This window comes from Pinus tabuliformis, chromosome 4_1 (assembly GCF_031772625.1).
Source record: "Pinus tabuliformis cultivar Carrire ecotype Pingquan chromosome 4_1, CPIR1, whole genome shotgun sequence".
Taxonomy (NCBI): Eukaryota; Viridiplantae; Streptophyta; class Pinopsida; order Pinales; family Pinaceae; genus Pinus; species Pinus tabuliformis.
The window spans coordinates 349,283,028-349,301,163 of record NC_142303.1 but is presented as its reverse complement, the minus strand read 5'-3'; the positions used below and the strand labels follow the sequence as shown (position 1 = coordinate 349,301,163).

At 34.2% G+C, this 18,136-nt stretch overlaps 1 protein-coding gene across 1 annotated transcript; it reads right to left on the bottom strand.

The window, feature by feature from the left end:
• Nucleotides 1-7,142: 7,142 nt before the first annotated feature.
• Nucleotides 7,143-13,997, bottom strand: LOC149175717 (rust resistance kinase Lr10-like). Its single transcript, XM_089421216.1, has 4 exons — nucleotides 13,928-13,997; nucleotides 11,479-11,817; nucleotides 9,022-9,051; nucleotides 7,143-8,904 (listed from the first exon to the last, which is right to left on the bottom strand). The coding sequence occupies exons 1-4, from the start codon at nucleotides 13,995-13,997 to the stop codon at nucleotides 7,784-7,786; spliced, it is 1,560 nt and encodes a 519-aa protein (XP_089277342.1). The 3' UTR covers nucleotides 7,143-7,783.
• Between the last annotated feature and the right edge of the window lie 4,139 nt (nucleotides 13,998-18,136).

The following is an 18,136-nucleotide window of genomic DNA, read 5'->3' as shown; positions in this document are numbered from 1 at the left end:
GATAATCGATTCCTGAATCGACGGATAGAAGCACCGATAATTTAGCACTCCTATCAGATAGAACTCTCATCTGTTGCATATCCAATGCCTCACCACTAACCTACGAGTGTCGATGCGATAACATTCTTGTTGCAAAATTTAGCTATATCGTCGATAACATGATGCCTAAACATTTTTGTTTTCCTTCGGACAAAATGACCACTGTGTCGAATATCTAATTGTGGACTGGCACAAAACCTTTTGGATATTTGACGTTCGGTTTGTCACATATCCGATGATTTTTAGGATCACAAAACAAACTTCTAAATGTTAGTTTTTTAATGACCACATTGGCCTTTTTATGTGTCGGATAATCAACATCTATGTTGTTGAATATCCGATGGTTAATAAAATGTCGACTACTCGACATAATTCCAGCAACGATTTCATGAGCACCTATGTGTCGAATATCCGATTCCAATAATTTGCGTATCCAACTAATAGTCGTCATATTTTGGCCCCATTTGTACTAGTCATAGAAATAATGAAATTGAGGGCCCTCTTCGATAGTCCCAACTCTCACTAGCCCTTCAGCTGACTAATGCCACCTAGGCCACTGAACCACTACCACATGAAGCATGAACAATATTCCTACAATTCTATCCTACCACATGGCACATTGCATCTTTGTCACTAATCATAGGTCAGTGCCGAATTGGAGTAAACGTCTTGTACAACAGGAAGACCAACCATAGACGGAAAACAACACATTAGTGAACATAAAGAAGTTTTGACCATGTGGACCAGCTTGATACAATGGTTGAAACTAGTCAAACGACTGTGACACCATAACATAGTCAATAGTCAATCATTTAGAGTAAAGCTAATTCCAAATAGGCTGACCATAGTCGCCTCTGACTTTTAATATAGGAACAACGTCTTCCAGGTAGAAATTCGTACACATATATATGGTGTGAACTTGGAATAAGACGTCCAACTGAACATTCAAGGTATGTAGGCTAACACAAGATTATTTATTGAACTGTTCGATAGTAAATGTCGCAGTGAATATTATGCTCATAATCGTACATTACATTATCTTTATTTCCTTGCAAATAGATGATTCGGTGGCGGTCTACCCTACTCATCATACATTGAACATCATTGTGAAATAAGACTCAAGGGATCTCAACTAATGAGAATGTAAATAAATATAATTCAAAAATTTTTAAAATAAATTGTTTTTTCTTTCTAATGTTCACTTTATAAATTGTCTCTTTAATTTTTGGTCAACTAGCAATTAATTAAAGGGTCAATGCAAATCAATTGCATTATATCCTACAAGTTACACGAATAATAATGGGCCAATTGATTCATTTATCATATTATAGATATATAACGTTGGAATACCATATAATATGTATAATATGTTTATATGCCATAAGTATTAATTAAATATATATTTATAATATAATATATGGGAACATATATGTAATTGTGCGTTATATTGGTATGTTATATATATATATATATATATATATATATATATATATATAGTTGTAAGAGTTAACCTATGGTCACATGGAGTATGTGGTTGGGTATGATGCTTGTGGAGGGGTTGTGGTGGGTCCATCCTATTTTAAAAGTACTTATTTCAATGCATGTATTGAAACAATTAACAATATGGCGAAGGGTAGGCCCACACATTATTTTTATTTAAAGTATGATGATTTGAAAATGGTGAGTGCGTGGTCAGAGCCATGCATGAAAAGGTCCCATGGATATTATATATATATATATATATATATATATATATATATATATATATATATATATATATATATATAATATTTTTGTGTAAATTAGTAAGCATGTGCATGCTTTTTGCACGTTGTTTAACAACAAATTACTACAATATATGTGAAATAGTTAATATGGGAATCTAATCAAGGTTGTTGTGATGTTGATTATGTAACTATCAAAGAAACAACCGTACACAACATAGGCCTTGTGGGTCTATGATCATGAAGTACCTAGCAAGGTGGATCACCCAAGAGACTATTAGTCAAAGAAGGGGATGTCTTAGCCTGGAAGAGCAAGTAAAACTTGACAACATGATAAATATGTTGGAATGCAAAGGGAATTATTTAAGGGCTTGAACGGTACCTAGAGGCCTATCTGGAGGGCCTGGGAAAAGGAGTAGTTGGAGGCTATTATGGCTTGGTACCCTGGCTAGTGAAGAATACTAAATATGCATTTAGTAATGGGAAAATAGATACCCATGAAGTTAGTTGCATATCATCCCTTACGGATAATTGTTGGTTTTGACCTATTGTATTAGTATATATGTTATTTATTTATGAATCAAAATTATTATAAGGATACACTATTCTTGGTATTGACATGAAAATAATGTGATGGTTTATTTGTTGAGTCATGTGGGTAATATGTTAGGGGAATAAGACCCAGAGCACCACAATTAAGTGAAGTACTTAGTAGTGGATTAGGCAGTGAGTTATGGGTTTGAACTCTAAAAGTAATAGAAGTGTAATTATTCAAATAATCATACTTGATTTGATGCATCTTAGTTGAGAGCCTAGGTGGTTGAGAGCTTGGGACTTTGGTTTATAGCTATGGTAACTATGGAGTTCTAGCATGAACTTCATTTGATGAGAGTCAATGAGTCCTCAGTTTGGACTTTATAACTCACTAATTAGTCAGTGAACCCTGTGAATGGAATCTCTAACTGACTGAGGCCAAGTCATTCAGTTACCCGTGCTAAATTGGACGTTTCCTATTTATATAAGCTACTAAGTAGTTTTGGGAGCTTGGTGGATCAGGTTTAGGGCTCAAATAGTCGTGGAGTCATCATTCCATTGACTCTTGAAAGGGAAGTAGAAATTTTATTGCATACTCTATTCTTGCATAGTAAAGATATATGATTATGTCTTAAAATATGTAATAATACAATATTATGGGTAGATTATTGATTTAATGGGTATAAAAATCATTTTTGGCTAGTAAGTAAATATACCAGCACATGTGCCAATTAATATCCATGGTAAATTGGTCATAGGTTGTAGCAAGACTACAATACATTTTGTAATAGGTGTTACAAATCGTTATACAAGATTATAACAAGTGTTATTGCAAGATGGTAATGGGTATGTCATAAGTTAAGACAAACCTTTGACATGTCATGACATGTTTTTTGTGCAAGTCATTACAAGACCATGCAGGTGTATGAAAGAATTATTGATAGGTTGGGGAAAGGTTATACCATAGGTCATAATAGGTTCAGTAAAACCTCAGACACAAATTTGATTAAAGGTTTACTAGAAGTTCAAGCTATGATTAATCACTCCCATAAAGAAAATAGTCAACTTAGTATAGATTTAGAGAGGAAAATGCTTGAACTTGAATAGAAATGCAAAGAATTAGAGCAAGAAGAAGCTCGAAATTATTTTAACAGACTGCAAATGTTTTGGAAATCAAAAGATAGGAAAACCTCTACAACAATTATGTCAATTGATCAGGCATTAGAGAAATTTTTGAGTCTAAAATGGGTCTCCTAGGAATATTTCAAAATTTTAGTGGAAATAATAAAATAAGATTATATTACATCATCAAATTTTAGAGGGGAAAAAAAGAAAAAAAAAACTACTTTTTTTCAACTTGTATTTTCAACCTATCTCACTACGGTTTTACATAAATTTTGAGTGGGAGCACTCGTTCGATGTAGAATTTAATTGCTCATTGAAGGAGTACTCATGCTACATATTTTTAATGGACCCTGCTACACGAAAAATGAGAAATGCATGGAAAACATGATTACAATCACGTTTTTCATTTATTTCTAATTTTTCATGTAGTAGTGTCCATCAAAAGCATAGAACATGGGCACTCTTTGGATGAGGAATTAAATTATGCATCAAACAAGTGCTTAGAAAAAATGAAAAATGAATGAAAAGACGTGATTGCAGTCACGTTTCTCATGTATTTCTCATTTTTTACATCGCAGGGTCCAAAATTATGAAATATGGTTACTCTTTAGATGAGGAATTAGATTATGCATCCAACATGTGGTCCTGCTTGAAATTTGGGTAAACCTATAAGAATATAAGTTTGAAATACAAGTTGAAAAAATAGTTTCCTTTTTTAATATTTTTACTTTTTGACTCCAAAAAATGCTAATCTTCCCCTTGGTTGACATCATCATATTGAACCCTATTGGTTGTTATAATTTTTTTTTTGGTTTTACATTTTTGTTTTCGGGCCGATTTTTTCTTCAAAATTTCTCTAATTTTAACTGTTAATTGCATGTAGGAATTGTATACAACAAAAGTAGTAAGTAAGATTGTAGGGAAATTATTTGCAAGAGTACAACTAGAAATTGTATATTGGGACAGTATACAATGTTGTACTATAAGAACAATGATTCTTAGTTGAGGCACACTAATGCTAGAATGGCATAATTTTTTGTACCATTGCCACATTACAGGAATATTGTAGAATTATGTATAGTATTTAGCAGAATGTTTGCACGCATATGACTAATGTTGTTCTTTTTGAAACCCCATATGACATATGACCATGTTAACATTTAAACCCCATTTATTTTTCTAAGTTGAAAACTAGCTCCAAATATTAAGTTTCTTATAAATCTCAATTAATGAAAAAATATTATTATAAATATTTTACTGCTAATTTTTTTTTTTCTATATTTTAAAATCAAAATAATAATTATTAAAATTATAAAATATTTCTAATTTATATAATAAAATAATGATTCTATTAATCCAAAATCAGTATGCTTATTTCAAATTTATAATATAAAATAAACAATTTATAATATAAAATAAAGAATGAGTAACCAAGGGAATCTCTAATAAAATACAAAATTTTTATTAAATTATTTATAAATATTTTGACACAACACAACTAATTGTAAATTTATATCATAAACTAAATAATGAATAACTACTGTTTTTTTTGTGAGTAAAAAAAGTTCTATTAATTTTGCAAAATATTACATTTGATATTCAGAAAAACATTTGCTCTCCAAGCTTCAATCCAACTAGATTTGTTGGCAAGGATAAGAATGCAAAATTTAAGGAAAATATGCCATGCCTTAGATAAAGACCATAAACTAACCAGCTAGATAGCCCAGAAAACACACGAAATGAAGAGACAACCAACCAAATTCAGAAAAATATAGGTACATTTGGTGCATTACTAACACTACAACCATGATGATCAAAATCTTGATGGGCATGAAACTCAACATGGGTCAAACGTGCCTCCAAACCATCTAAATTGTTATTGGTTCACCTCTGGCCTCTTAGCAGGGAAGTTAGATCATCAAGAATGTCCCACTGATTTTGTTGCATATCATTAAGAAATGCAATCACTTCATTCCTGTTGTCATGGTGTTGTCGATGCATGTCCTCAAGTGTGGTGAAGGTAAGATGAATTTGCATGTCAAGGAGTCCAAAGAAAATGGCTAAACGACATGGCTGGGGATTGGACTGAGACATGCTCGAAGTATTCACCTACCTCTACTCGGGCGATCCCCATAACTTCATCCCCACTTGCTTGATCGTCTCTTCCCCTTGGTGGGCCATGGGGCTCCATCACCCTCCAAGCCTGGCCTCTCTACTGTGACATAACAACCCAAACACTAGGGCTAAGACACTGATTATACTCGATGATTTTTCTCCTAGGCTCTATCTCTTGAAGCCCCAGTTGAAGGATGGTACCGTCAGTCACACCAAAATACACCAGCACCACCTTAAGCCAAGTAAAATGCCCCCGCTTAATAAGTGCTCTAGAGTGGACCCTTGCAATTCTGCAAACCACAAAGAAACTCCAGCCACCAGAAACCCAGAGCCAAAATTGTCTTGACTTGTTACGCACATGCCAAATAGAATTCACTAGTAAACAAATATATAAAGCACAATTGAAACACACCACCACAGAAAGGGCCAGAAGGAACTAAGTACAAGTAGGGGAACCAATAAGAAACCTTACCAACAACCTTTAGAGCATTTCCAAAACTGTCAAATTTCCGCTCACCATAGGACAAAAGAGCGCTTCAACTCCACTCGGTTTTGAGAGCCAACCACCAAGAGAGGCTTCGGGTGCCTTATCACCAAGGTCCCAAATGAAATGACAAATTCCACTATTAAAGGAACATTGAGAACCCTAGCACCAGTAACAACTACCGATAGTATGTTTTTTGAGAGAGTGATCATGCACAAGTTTGTAACCTGTGCATACTCCATGATGTTTGTACCACTGTACCTATCTCCTATAACCTAAAAGAAAAAGAAAACCAGACATACCACAACCCTTTAAAACTTGTTGTGGCCTTCTCAAAGATTATGAGCCACACTTGCGAGTTGTCCAAATCACCTCCCTCGTACTCATTCTGTATCATTCACACAAGTATATTCCACACCAGCCCACGCTTCGTGATTCAAGGTCCTCCACCCCATCGAGGTAATGAACGAATTCTCCAATATATAAAGGAAATCTCTAATAAAATATATGATTTTTTTAAACTATTTATAAAATTTCTTAAAAAACCATGGAATATAATTACAATTTATTTTATTTCATACTCTTTTTGAAATAAAAAATATTATTATTATTCTAATCATCCAATCATTTAGTATATATATATATAAAATTATTATATTATTGATATCATTTTAACTATATATTTATAATTTTTATTGTAAATAATTTTTTCATAAATTTTAGTTTCATAGAATAAAACGATTAATATATTGTTGGAGTCATTAACTCATATTTGTTTTGTTTAGAAATTTGTTAGATTTATTAGAACTTTTGAATTCTAAATGTGTGATTGACATCTTTTCTCAACAAAATAATTCAGTGATTGAGTTATTCAATCTATCTTAGTCGAGCTTAATATATAAATATGTGGAATAAGTCAAGCTTAATGTATAAATATGTGGAATAATTTTATGCGTGAACAATGTACTCTTTCCTATTTTCTAAAAGATACTGCATAAAAAAAAATCAGTTACATTTGAAAGTCATCAAAGTTTTGTTTCTTTAATGTTAGAAGGGCTCCAAATTAATATACAATGGAAATATGACCTTCGGTTTTGAGCTTAAACAAGTAGTACAATACAGTTTGGCTGAACCCCAACCCTACGACGGATTTATTCCTGTCCCCACTGGGGGAATATAGACGTAAATTCCTTTGCTACTCATCTGTGCAACTAACAGTTTATGTGGCCATGACATTCAAATTCCAACAATATACGTGTGCCAAGTCTTCGATGAAGAACAAGAAACAAATTATAAAAACGATTATTCTATTCAGGCGATTGTAAACAAAAAATTATGAAACGATTACTGTATTCAGGCGATTGTATACAATATTACATTATGCACGGTCTGAGGTGTATATACTCACTACATCTTTTTAGGAAGCGAGCATACTCACTGCATGTTCTCAGGAAACAAATCAAACCTCGGGGGCTGTCACTGCGTATTCAACTTTCCCTATAGTTTTCACCGAATCATACTCACAAAGTATGGCATGGAGTGAGAGGATCGATTTCGCAACAATGCGAGACTTTGAAATAGCTTGCTCTACAGGCTTTCAGGAAGCGAACATACTCACTGCATGTTCTCAGGAAACAAATCATGGCTTGGGGGACTGTCACTGCACTTTGTTGGAGATCATTAGCTTTCTCCATGGTTTTCCGGGGATCGATTTCGCAACAGTGCGAAGACTGGTTTGCAAAAGACGATCAAATATGGAAAGCTACGATATAAATTCAACTGAAGAAGAATTTACACTAGAAGCGAGCATAGGATTTTCAGGCGTAGCCGAGGAATTGAAGGGTAACGGAGGATTGGGGACGTCCTCTCCATTTCCTTCTAACATTTGGACAACCCTCGTCATACAAGGACGATCTCTGGAGTTGTATTGAATGCACCACAATCCAACTTTTGTGAGTCTCCTCGCCTTCTCCTCATCTGCAGCTTCTATTTCTCCTCCTCTCAATCTCATCCCCAACTCGCCACTCTCAATCAGCTTGAAAGCCCACTCAGGGAAGTATAACTGACTGGACCGGCTTACCTGTACATCAATATTCTTTCTGCCCCCAACAATCTCTAGCAACAGCATTCCGAAACTATAGACATCTGATTTATCTGTAACAGGACCCATACCTCTCGACCACACCTCTGGGGCAACATATCCCGGCGTCCCTCTCGGCACCGTGATCGAAATATGATCTTCTCCCTTCCCACAAAGTTTTGCGAGACCAAAATCAGCAACTTTAGGGGTGAAGTCGGCATCCAGCAATATATTGTGAGGTTTGATGTCGAAGTGTATGATGCGTTTTTCGCAATCGTGATGTAAATATGCAATTCCACGAGCCACACCCAAAGCAATTGAATACAGTTGCTCCCACCTTAAAATTTCCCCATTCTCTCTTTTGGCAAATATAAACTTCTCTAGAGATCCATTGACCATGTATTCATAGACCAGTGCGCTTGTACGGCTTTCGTAGCAGTATCCCAACAGCCGAACCAAATTGATGTGATGGACCCGTCCAATTGTGGTGACTTCATTCATGAATTCTGTTTGCTTGTGCCCATTACTATCAAGAAGCTTGACCGCCATTAAAGCTCCGTTCCAAAGCTTTCCCTTGTACACCACCCCATAACCTCCTTCTCCCAACTTTTCTGCAAAATTGTTCGTGATCTTCTTAAGGTCTAAGAGTGAATATCTGGTTGGCATTGGCGCTTCATAAGCATAATCCTGTAGGAATTTCTCTACCTTTGTAGTAGAGCTATAAGGAGGCTGTCTTCTCTTCTTGGCATAAGACGTTAAGAACAGCGATACTATTGCTGTCAGCCCAACTCCGAAGATGCAACCTGCAGTGGAATGGAGAGATTGGTATGAATGTGACCTTTCTCCATTAACCCCGATGAGAATAGTGGAAACAAGATACAAGTTCACAGTGGTTTTCAATCGAAAGAAATCATAGTTACCTACTACAATGGCCGATATGGTTTTCATACCTGCAATGCGGCCATGACAAATACTATGAGTAAAAGCAACGATCCATAGTTTTTGCAAAAATAATGAATACTTGACAATATTGCGAAACACATCGACATATATCCGTGTTCCAAAGCGATGAATGGATTGACCATTTAATACAGCATTGAAAAGAAATATTGAACTTGGTTCTGAATGGTTAGAACCACAACTCCCGTGACTATCCTGTTGGTATACGATCAAAGTCCTACATTGACTAGAATTGGGGAGGATCATATGGACAAATATCTCTATTGGTATGAGGCCTTTTGGGGTAAAGCCCAAACATGAGGGCTTAGGCTCAAAGTGGACAATATCATATCATTATGGAGATATGTGGTGTCCAGAATCCTAACATATCGAAGCTGCAGTTATCAATTTTTGATATGGAAAAAAAATCAACATTTAAATTTCATATAGGGAAAATTGATATTAAAATATTAAAACTTTTAAAAGAATTTCCATCACTTTTGCTCCTGGTTAACATGTTAGGGAAAATTGATATTAAATATTAAAACTTTTAAAAGAATTTCCATCACTTTTGCTCCTGGTTAACATGTTATTTCTTTTGTAATTTGAAACATTTGTTAATATTAATGGGATTGATATGTTGTTCTTGTATCTAATGTTGTATAATTCTTTTCAAACAAAATCATGAATACACAAAATTATATCCTTTTTTAAAAAGCTGAGAAACCTGAACCTCAAATGAAATTTACCTGTTATTCCATGCCAAACCACTAATTCTCCCCATCTTAACAAAGGAAGAGGGAAATAATTTTTTAATAGAGTATTTAATTTGTTACGAATGAGAAGATGTTTCAATAGTGATGAAATGAAGAGGGCAAGAATTTTTTATTAAAATATTTACATTGTTACAGATCAGAAGGTGTAATTTCAATAGTGATGAAATGAAGAGGGAATTTTTTTTTTTTATTAAAATATTTACATTGTTACAGATCAGAAGATGTAATTTCAATAGTGATGAAATAGTGTGTATTAATTGGCGGGATTAAAGCAGCCTGGTTAGCGGGTGCACTACGGACTTTGTGAACCCGAACACAGCTTATCCGCATCCCTAATCATCCCAATTTATCAAAACCAAGACATTTTTAATAACAACGGGAAAATAATTCCCGCGAATTATAGTTGAAAATAAATCTTTCGTGGAAGGTAAGAAAGAGTGACCGCGGATGGTGAACTATTCCAGCAAGGCATATGGAATTGGGAAACCTTGTTTACAAAAAAATATATAACGAAAACATGGAAGGACAGGCGAGGTAAACTGGGAAAAGGATCAGTCGTTTCTACGAACGAGTTCATAGATCACGTGCTTCCATTAGCTGCGCGGCATCGGCTATCATTCTGACAACTACAAATGAGCGAAGTGCAAATAAAGCTGGATGGCTGCTACACTGATTTACCCGTACTGAATCGAATTTAGACTTCTTTATCCCTATTCTTTAATTTTGGAATTCCTTAGTTCGGATTCTTTCGTCCAGTTTTTAATTTTTAGATTCTTTAGTTAAAATTGACCAGAGGACCAGAGGTTCCTCTTCGCATCCTCATATCGTGAAATGGACAAGGACAGACGACGGAGAGAAAAGTGTATAAATATTAGGCGTTGGCAGGTCACCGACAGACTACGAATTAAGGGCTAGCGGAACCCTCCCTGAAAAAGCCATCCGGGGATTGTTTCCAGTTCAGTTTGGAGAAGAAGAAAGATGGGCTATATACTGTAGTTAAATTTAATAGGTATTTTTTTATTTTTTTCATTCCACTAAAATGCAGGGTTATTCATCTTTTTTATGTAAAGAAAAACACTCAATCTGAAATAACTAACTAGGATTCTATAAGAAGAAGACTTTCACCCAGCCAAATTATTAATTTAAAAAAACTTGACATTTACTTAATTTTTAAATTCTTTAAATTAATAAATAATAAAACATTTACTTATATATGTAATTAACGTTAACATAAATAAAACATTTTTTATATAAAGATTTTTAATTCTGATAACAATATTGTGTGCCACTTGGTAAAAAAGTTCACAATTTAAATTTAACTTTAATTTTGATTTCATCATGTGATGCTAATTTTGTGGAAATTTTTTTTATATACTTTCATGTTTTGAAATATAGAAAGAAATCAAAACCCTTCATTTTAATGTTTTTTAAATTCTATACAGCAATATTAAGTTTTATGAAGTTTAGTAATACCTTTGATATTATAAAATAATAAAAAGACAAATCATGTGGAGTAATTTTAAAAAATCAGCAAACAAAATTTATTCGGAGGATATGAATACATGTTAAATCTTTAACATACTGTTACCCATCATAACCTCATAACATCTTAGGTATACTCGCAGTTCCATGTAGTTTGCCGAAGTTTAAAATAAAACATACCATGGCGGGGGCATTTGTCAGTACGGGGTCCATCGTTGCAATAGCAAAGGAACGGAGGAGTCTCAGTTGAAACCGAAGCGTTGTAACCGCATATTCCATGACTTGCTGCACATGAGCTACAGCTCTTATCATCTTTGGGAACTGAAGCTGCTTGTATTAATGCCCCATACACTGGTGGTTGTTCCACAGAACACCTCGAAGTCAAATTGCCCTTCTCGTACGAGTAATAGACAGTAGCATTACATTTCGGGAGATCTAGTTGATCTTGTTCCTTACATTTGTAGACGTATAGAGTCAGGTTCTCTGCATTCTTTAATGTGAAGACTGTGTCTGCAAATTCTTCAAAAATTGACAATTCTGACCTCTGCTAATAAATAATGTAGCAGGAGGGATAAGCGCTAGTACTGTGTAATTCCGGCCACGAATCGGGATAACAGAAGTTGAGTTCTGCACACAGTTGATCTGGAAGCTAGGGTCACCGCATCCACGATTTCATTATTATAAGCAAGGAATATATTATTATATAATCAATATATTTTTAATTTAATTATCATTTATCTCACTAATTTTTAATGTTAATTATGATAATAGGATTATGAATCTATTGCCCCTAATCATTTGTTGAATAATAATTTTGAATACATCTAATAATTTGTTGTACTAATTCTATAACTCACTTGGATACTAACTACATCTAATAATTTGTTATCCTACATAACCCACTTAAATACTAACTACATCTAATAATTTGTTGTCCTAATTATGATAACTCACTTGAATACTAACTACATCTAATAATTTGTTACGCTAATTCTATAAGTCACTGTAATACTAACTACATCTAATAATTTTCTGTCCAAATTCTGATAACTCACAAACACAAAATCTGCTAAATAATTTATGAGAAATTACATGACACAGTTAAAGAGAGCACGAACACGAACAAAATCTACTAACTAATTTATTAGCAATTACATGACACAGTTAAACACACACTAACACACAAATTAATAAGAGAAATAAGATTTTGGTAAAACACCATAAAAACTTAGATCTTAGACTTTTGTGATCCATATTGATAAAATGACTGTCTTTCGGATTAATCACATTATTGAGATTTGGTCAAAAGCTTCCTTGTTCATGTTTCTAGATGAAAACTCCAGAAACTTGATGGTACTCTAGTTATAGAAATTAAACATTAGAAAAAGATATTTTTTTTTTCATTTAGAAATTTGAGTTTGTTAGATACACATGAATAAAGAACAGAGTTGGTCATATTCCAAACCAGGGAATTTGGAGTAAATGTCGACGCCATAATCCAGGGGTGCATCAACTAGTTGATAGCAAATTCTCCATTGAAATAAAAAGTTTTTTTTTTTATGAAAATGAGAACAATCTCTGCTCAGTTCCACGTTATCCAGTGATGAGTGCCATAGATTTCTGATACTGCGGAGAGCATATTTGCAAGCTGATAAGTTAATTTTGCTTGGAAAACAATGGAAATTTGGGCAAAGATCTAGCAGGAATTTTTGGAAAATTTTGGTAATCTTGGTTAAAGGCGGTTAAGTGGCAAGATTTTGGGTGCCACACCAGGTTTTATTATGGTGCTGAATCTATTTCTACCATCAAAAACATAATTCAAGTATCAAATTTTTGAAAAAAATAACTAGATTCCTACGGCTTTTAACCATCCTGCAAAATTGACACCTATTGACACCTCTATAGAGAAGGCCAAAATTTTCTGAGCAACTGCTGTGGACCTTTCAAGCTACATGTTCGGGTGACCTAATAAACATGAAATTAGGCGAGCGCACTAAGTTTTACCAGATCAAATTAAAATAATAAGAGGCAAAAAAAAAAAAAAACATTTGGTCTCTTCCAAAATTTTCAACCTTTAATTGATACGATTCCAAAGAAGGCTTCCTCTCATGGGTAAGTTACAAGTCTTCCTACTTCCATTAGCATTAGCTTGTGCAATTTACCTAGCTTGGAGCTTTAGAGGATTCACTGAGAGGACCACTTATGCATAGTCACATTGGGTTCTGCTGCAATTTGATTTTGGATCATTTTCTTTCATGTGGAGAATCCTCCTCTCCACTTCAAGAGAACCTTTCATAGAGACCGGGCCTTAAAGTTTAAAGCCCAATCTTAATAACTTGAGCTTGTGTTTAATGGCATCTGTACCATAGAGTCTAGAGTCTGTGTTTTATACTGTCCATTTAAAAATTTTTAGAATGGCTAAAAAGTGCCTAATATAGATTAAGAAAACGGTCTAATCATAATCATACTAGTTAAACTCAAAGGCTGTGCAGGGGAAATAAAAGCATATGATTAGACCAAGAAGTGGGCATGCTTCAAGAAGTGAAATAGATGTGAAAAATATATGAAATAATGACAGAACTGTTGGTACTATTTTTTTTTTCTCAAAAGATACATGCAAAATACATGCCTGTCATGCTAAAAATTATGAGACCTGCCATGAAGAGCAGAAGCTGAATTCTTCCATTCTGTATATCCATTCTGGGGAACGTTTAGTTCCCACCTACTGAATTTCCTCGAATCTCACTGCCTAAGAACAAGAATCAATTAACTCATTGAAAACTAAAGACCCAACAAACCCAAAATGTTTGGCAAGCTCAAACGCTAAGGCAAATGAATCAGGAATGGTGACACCAAGCATGACAACCATCTGGGGAGAAAACCAATCCAATAGAGCATTGGTGTTGACTGTGTTTCTTGGTTGTGGATACCCTTCTAGCACCTTGGAACCAAAGAGAGTTCACTTTTCAAGGCATTCTAACAGAAGGGCGAGCTCATCTAAAAGTGAAAGTCATGGCAACGAGACTAAGAAAGGAATCTTTCACCAAAGTATTTGGGACAAGGATTGATTTAGGATTTAAATCATTTTTTTTAGTGTAAGGTTATATTGCTTTCATTTATTCATATTTATATAAGTATTTGGGACAAGGTTTGATTTAGGATTTAAATTATTTTTTAGTGTAAGGTTATATTGCTTTCATTTATTCATATTTATATAAGTATGGCAGTGTTTGATTTTATATATAATTTAAGAAATAATAAGTATGGTGGTGTTAGGTTCTATGTATGCGTTGATTTTAGAGGTTATTAAACAATAGTAAAATTATATAAATTAAATGTCTAATACATCTTAATAAATGTTGATAGCTATTAAAATATTGATGTGTCATTTAATTTATGAGCTGTTTAATTTATGTTGAGAAAAAGTTGTGTTTAATCTATGTTGAGATTTTGTAAGGCTGTGATAGAAGTGGAGGTGTGAAACACACTACATAAGTTTTGAAATAGAAAAATTGTTTAGAAATACTTTATTTCATTATCATCCAACGGTAATTTAAGTCCACAACAATTTTGCCATCTTGTGGATATTATTTTTCATATAATTAATTGTATGTAGTAATATGTATTACCTACTCATCATAAGGTCCAGTTTTAGCCATTGTTTCCGTTCTTGCATAAGTCAAGGCATTTCCCTTGAACCATGGATCATTTGGAATAACCTACCTATTTTGTTTAATGACCCTCACTGTCTTGACTGAAGCCAATTGAAGACCCCGTTAACATTTTTAGGCTTTTGGGATGATTCTTAAAAGCTTACATTGTCAGTTTGGAAAACATGCATTTTCTTCTTGCCGAACTTTGTTTAGGTCTATGGCAATGCCATGCAATGTTTTAACTAGCCTATATGGAAAGCTTTGCTTTCATCATGGTTGGCAACAAAATGTGAAGTCAGGTAAGAGTTCCATTAGGTAATCTCAAGCCTCATCCAGGGGATACAACATGATGAAAATACAATGAAGAATATACTTGTGTACAAGAGATTCCTTATGTAGGTTTCATACCTAGCCCTAGTGGTGTGATTCCTATATGATGGATTGTACAATCATGCCTTACGTTCCACATGTCAAATGCAAGATGTGACCACATTCTTCATACGATTCCTTTTTTTGAAATTGTTTCAAGAAGCATGCCCTAAGGTCAATGTTGCAATGCATAACATAGACTTCCTTCAGCTTAGGTAATAGGTTGCAGAGTTATCTATCAAAAATTTTCCCAAACTTTCACCTGATCTAACCCCTTTTCCTTAACGTGCACATCAAGGACCATTAGCATCCATATATATCTTTACAATGGAGCCAGTAATTTATGCCCAAAATGTGTCCCAATCTAAAGAATGTAGTCAGTTCTATTTTACATACGTGGGTGGCTTTTAATTCTATTGATAGTAGATTATCATTATTCTTATTAAAAATAAAGTAGATTTTCCATTCGGATAGTAGGATTATCTATCAGATAGTATATTTGTCATTCTTCATAGAGGAAGTCATTATAACAAATCTAGAGTTTAAGAAGTAAACAACTATGAAGCATGGGAATTCAGATTAGGATGTGTTGAAATACCCTATATATCACGTTAATGATTATTCTATGGGTGGTGGAATATTCTAGTGAAAACATAGATTGAATACCCTAGACATGTGTAAGGCTTATTGTGATAATTGTTTTTAATGATCTTAAATTAAATGAGAAGATCAATTCGTAGAGAATTTTGGATTTTAGAATGGGAGCATATTTAGTCAATGAAAGACCAATGAAAATATAGAATACACTTTTACCCTTATTCTAGTGTTGAATAAAAATGCCGTGAAAAATAATGTGTCTCTAGTTTTGGATAAAAGGACCCTCAACTTTCTTCGCAACTTTTTTGGTCATTGGCCACTTGTGAAAGGAGTAGGCATCTTTAAAAATGCGTTTCCATTTAGAAGAGAAATACTAATAGCAGCAGGGCAAAGGCAATTATTCCATTCGTTTATTTATTTCTCATTTTTCTGGTCATATTGTGAGCTGCAATATATATCATGAAATTGTTTTAGTACTAGTAAACAATGATTAAATATATAATAAATTTGAACCTTTGACATTTAGAGGACATTTCTCTCAATAAGTATGAAAATAATGCTGGAAACAGTTTTGAAGTTTGGAGTCTTTTATTTTTAAGTTAACTAATTAGTTTGGAAGATGAAAAACCAACAACTTGGAAGAGTGGGACTTTTATATTCACTATGGTATTAAAGAAATTATATGCTTGAAACTTATACTAGCGCCTTCTATTGGAATTGATAGTGCATCAATCCGTTGCTTATATTTTGGTTTTGGTACCACCTTATAGCATATCCGGGTTCAAATGCTATTTTCCATGGTGGACAGTTGAATCTATTTCAACTCTAATTGTTATCAAGGGGTTTCACAAGGTTGTCACATGAGCATCTGTGATGCCCATTTTGACTTAGATAGCTACCCATACTAAGGCTCTATTTTGCAGTTCCATGTTATTATTTATGAACATTATGTAATATTGATGCATTTGGTTGGACACGTGAAACTACTTAGGTTTGATTTTGATGATGAAAATGTTTGATGTATGACCTAATGTATGACGTACTTGGTGATGATTTATCTAGTGCATGACTTATTAGAGCTATAGTTGCTTCATGTATAGCTTAAGTGGATATGATTTATCTAATAAGTAATGTAATGAAATTATGATTTTCTTCCAATATGAACTACAAAATTGACACGTGGATACTAGACTTAACAATGTGATGATTAGACGTCTTGTTGTTATATAAATGCATGAATGAGAGCTAACCCATGGGGGGGAAGAACTATATGATAGTTGAGATCTACTCTTCCATTGAGGGAAGGTCGAGACATCCCATGGGGAAGGTATAATGTACATAATTCTACTACATTTGGTATCTACTTCATATGCACTCTTATGACACAAGTAAAATGCAAATGATAAGTGGCAAGATGACCTGACTGGATTATTCGATGACAAGTCCAACCAGCTCTGCAGTGTGGTCCGTGTTAGGGCGTTGACCGTAGTTTTGAAGGAGGGGTGGAGGCATTTCCCACAGTGTATCCTCCGAAACCTGGAATTGTGGGAGGGTAGTGGTGGACACACTCCCCTAGACGTATGATGATGATTTCCAGTTGCCTGCTGGGGAAGTTAGGTCGATATAGTTGATGCTTCCACCATGTCGGTTTTATCAGTGGTTAGTATGGCCGTTGCCACTGATAAAGCAGCAGAGGACAGATAGGGTGGGAACAGAAGTAGGTCAGGATGGATAGGAGGATATAGATCAGTTGGAGACTCTTTATAGGAAGTAATGTCATTGTCTGACTTATCAAATTTTATTACTATAACTCTCTCTGGTTTGGTATGCTTTCGAACTCCTTGTATCTTTTCGTTCTAACTTCAGGACGAAGTTTTCTAAAGGAGGGGTGTATGTAATGCCCCACTTAAATCTTATCCTGCAAATTTTATTAATGTTTACATTATCTAAAAATATTGAGAAATATTGGTCTAATATAAAATTCATGATTTATGTTATTCAAATTCCCAACTTGCTTTCTCAAATTGAATCTTAGGTAGGACATGGTCCTCTCCAACTAATTATCAATATATATATTCATCTCACATTCCCCAATGTACCCTCACATTTACTAGGGAGAAGACATGGTCCTCTCCATTTAATTACATCTCACATTCCCAAATGTACTCTCACATTTACTAGGGAGAAGACATGGTCCTCTCCATTTAATTACATCTCAC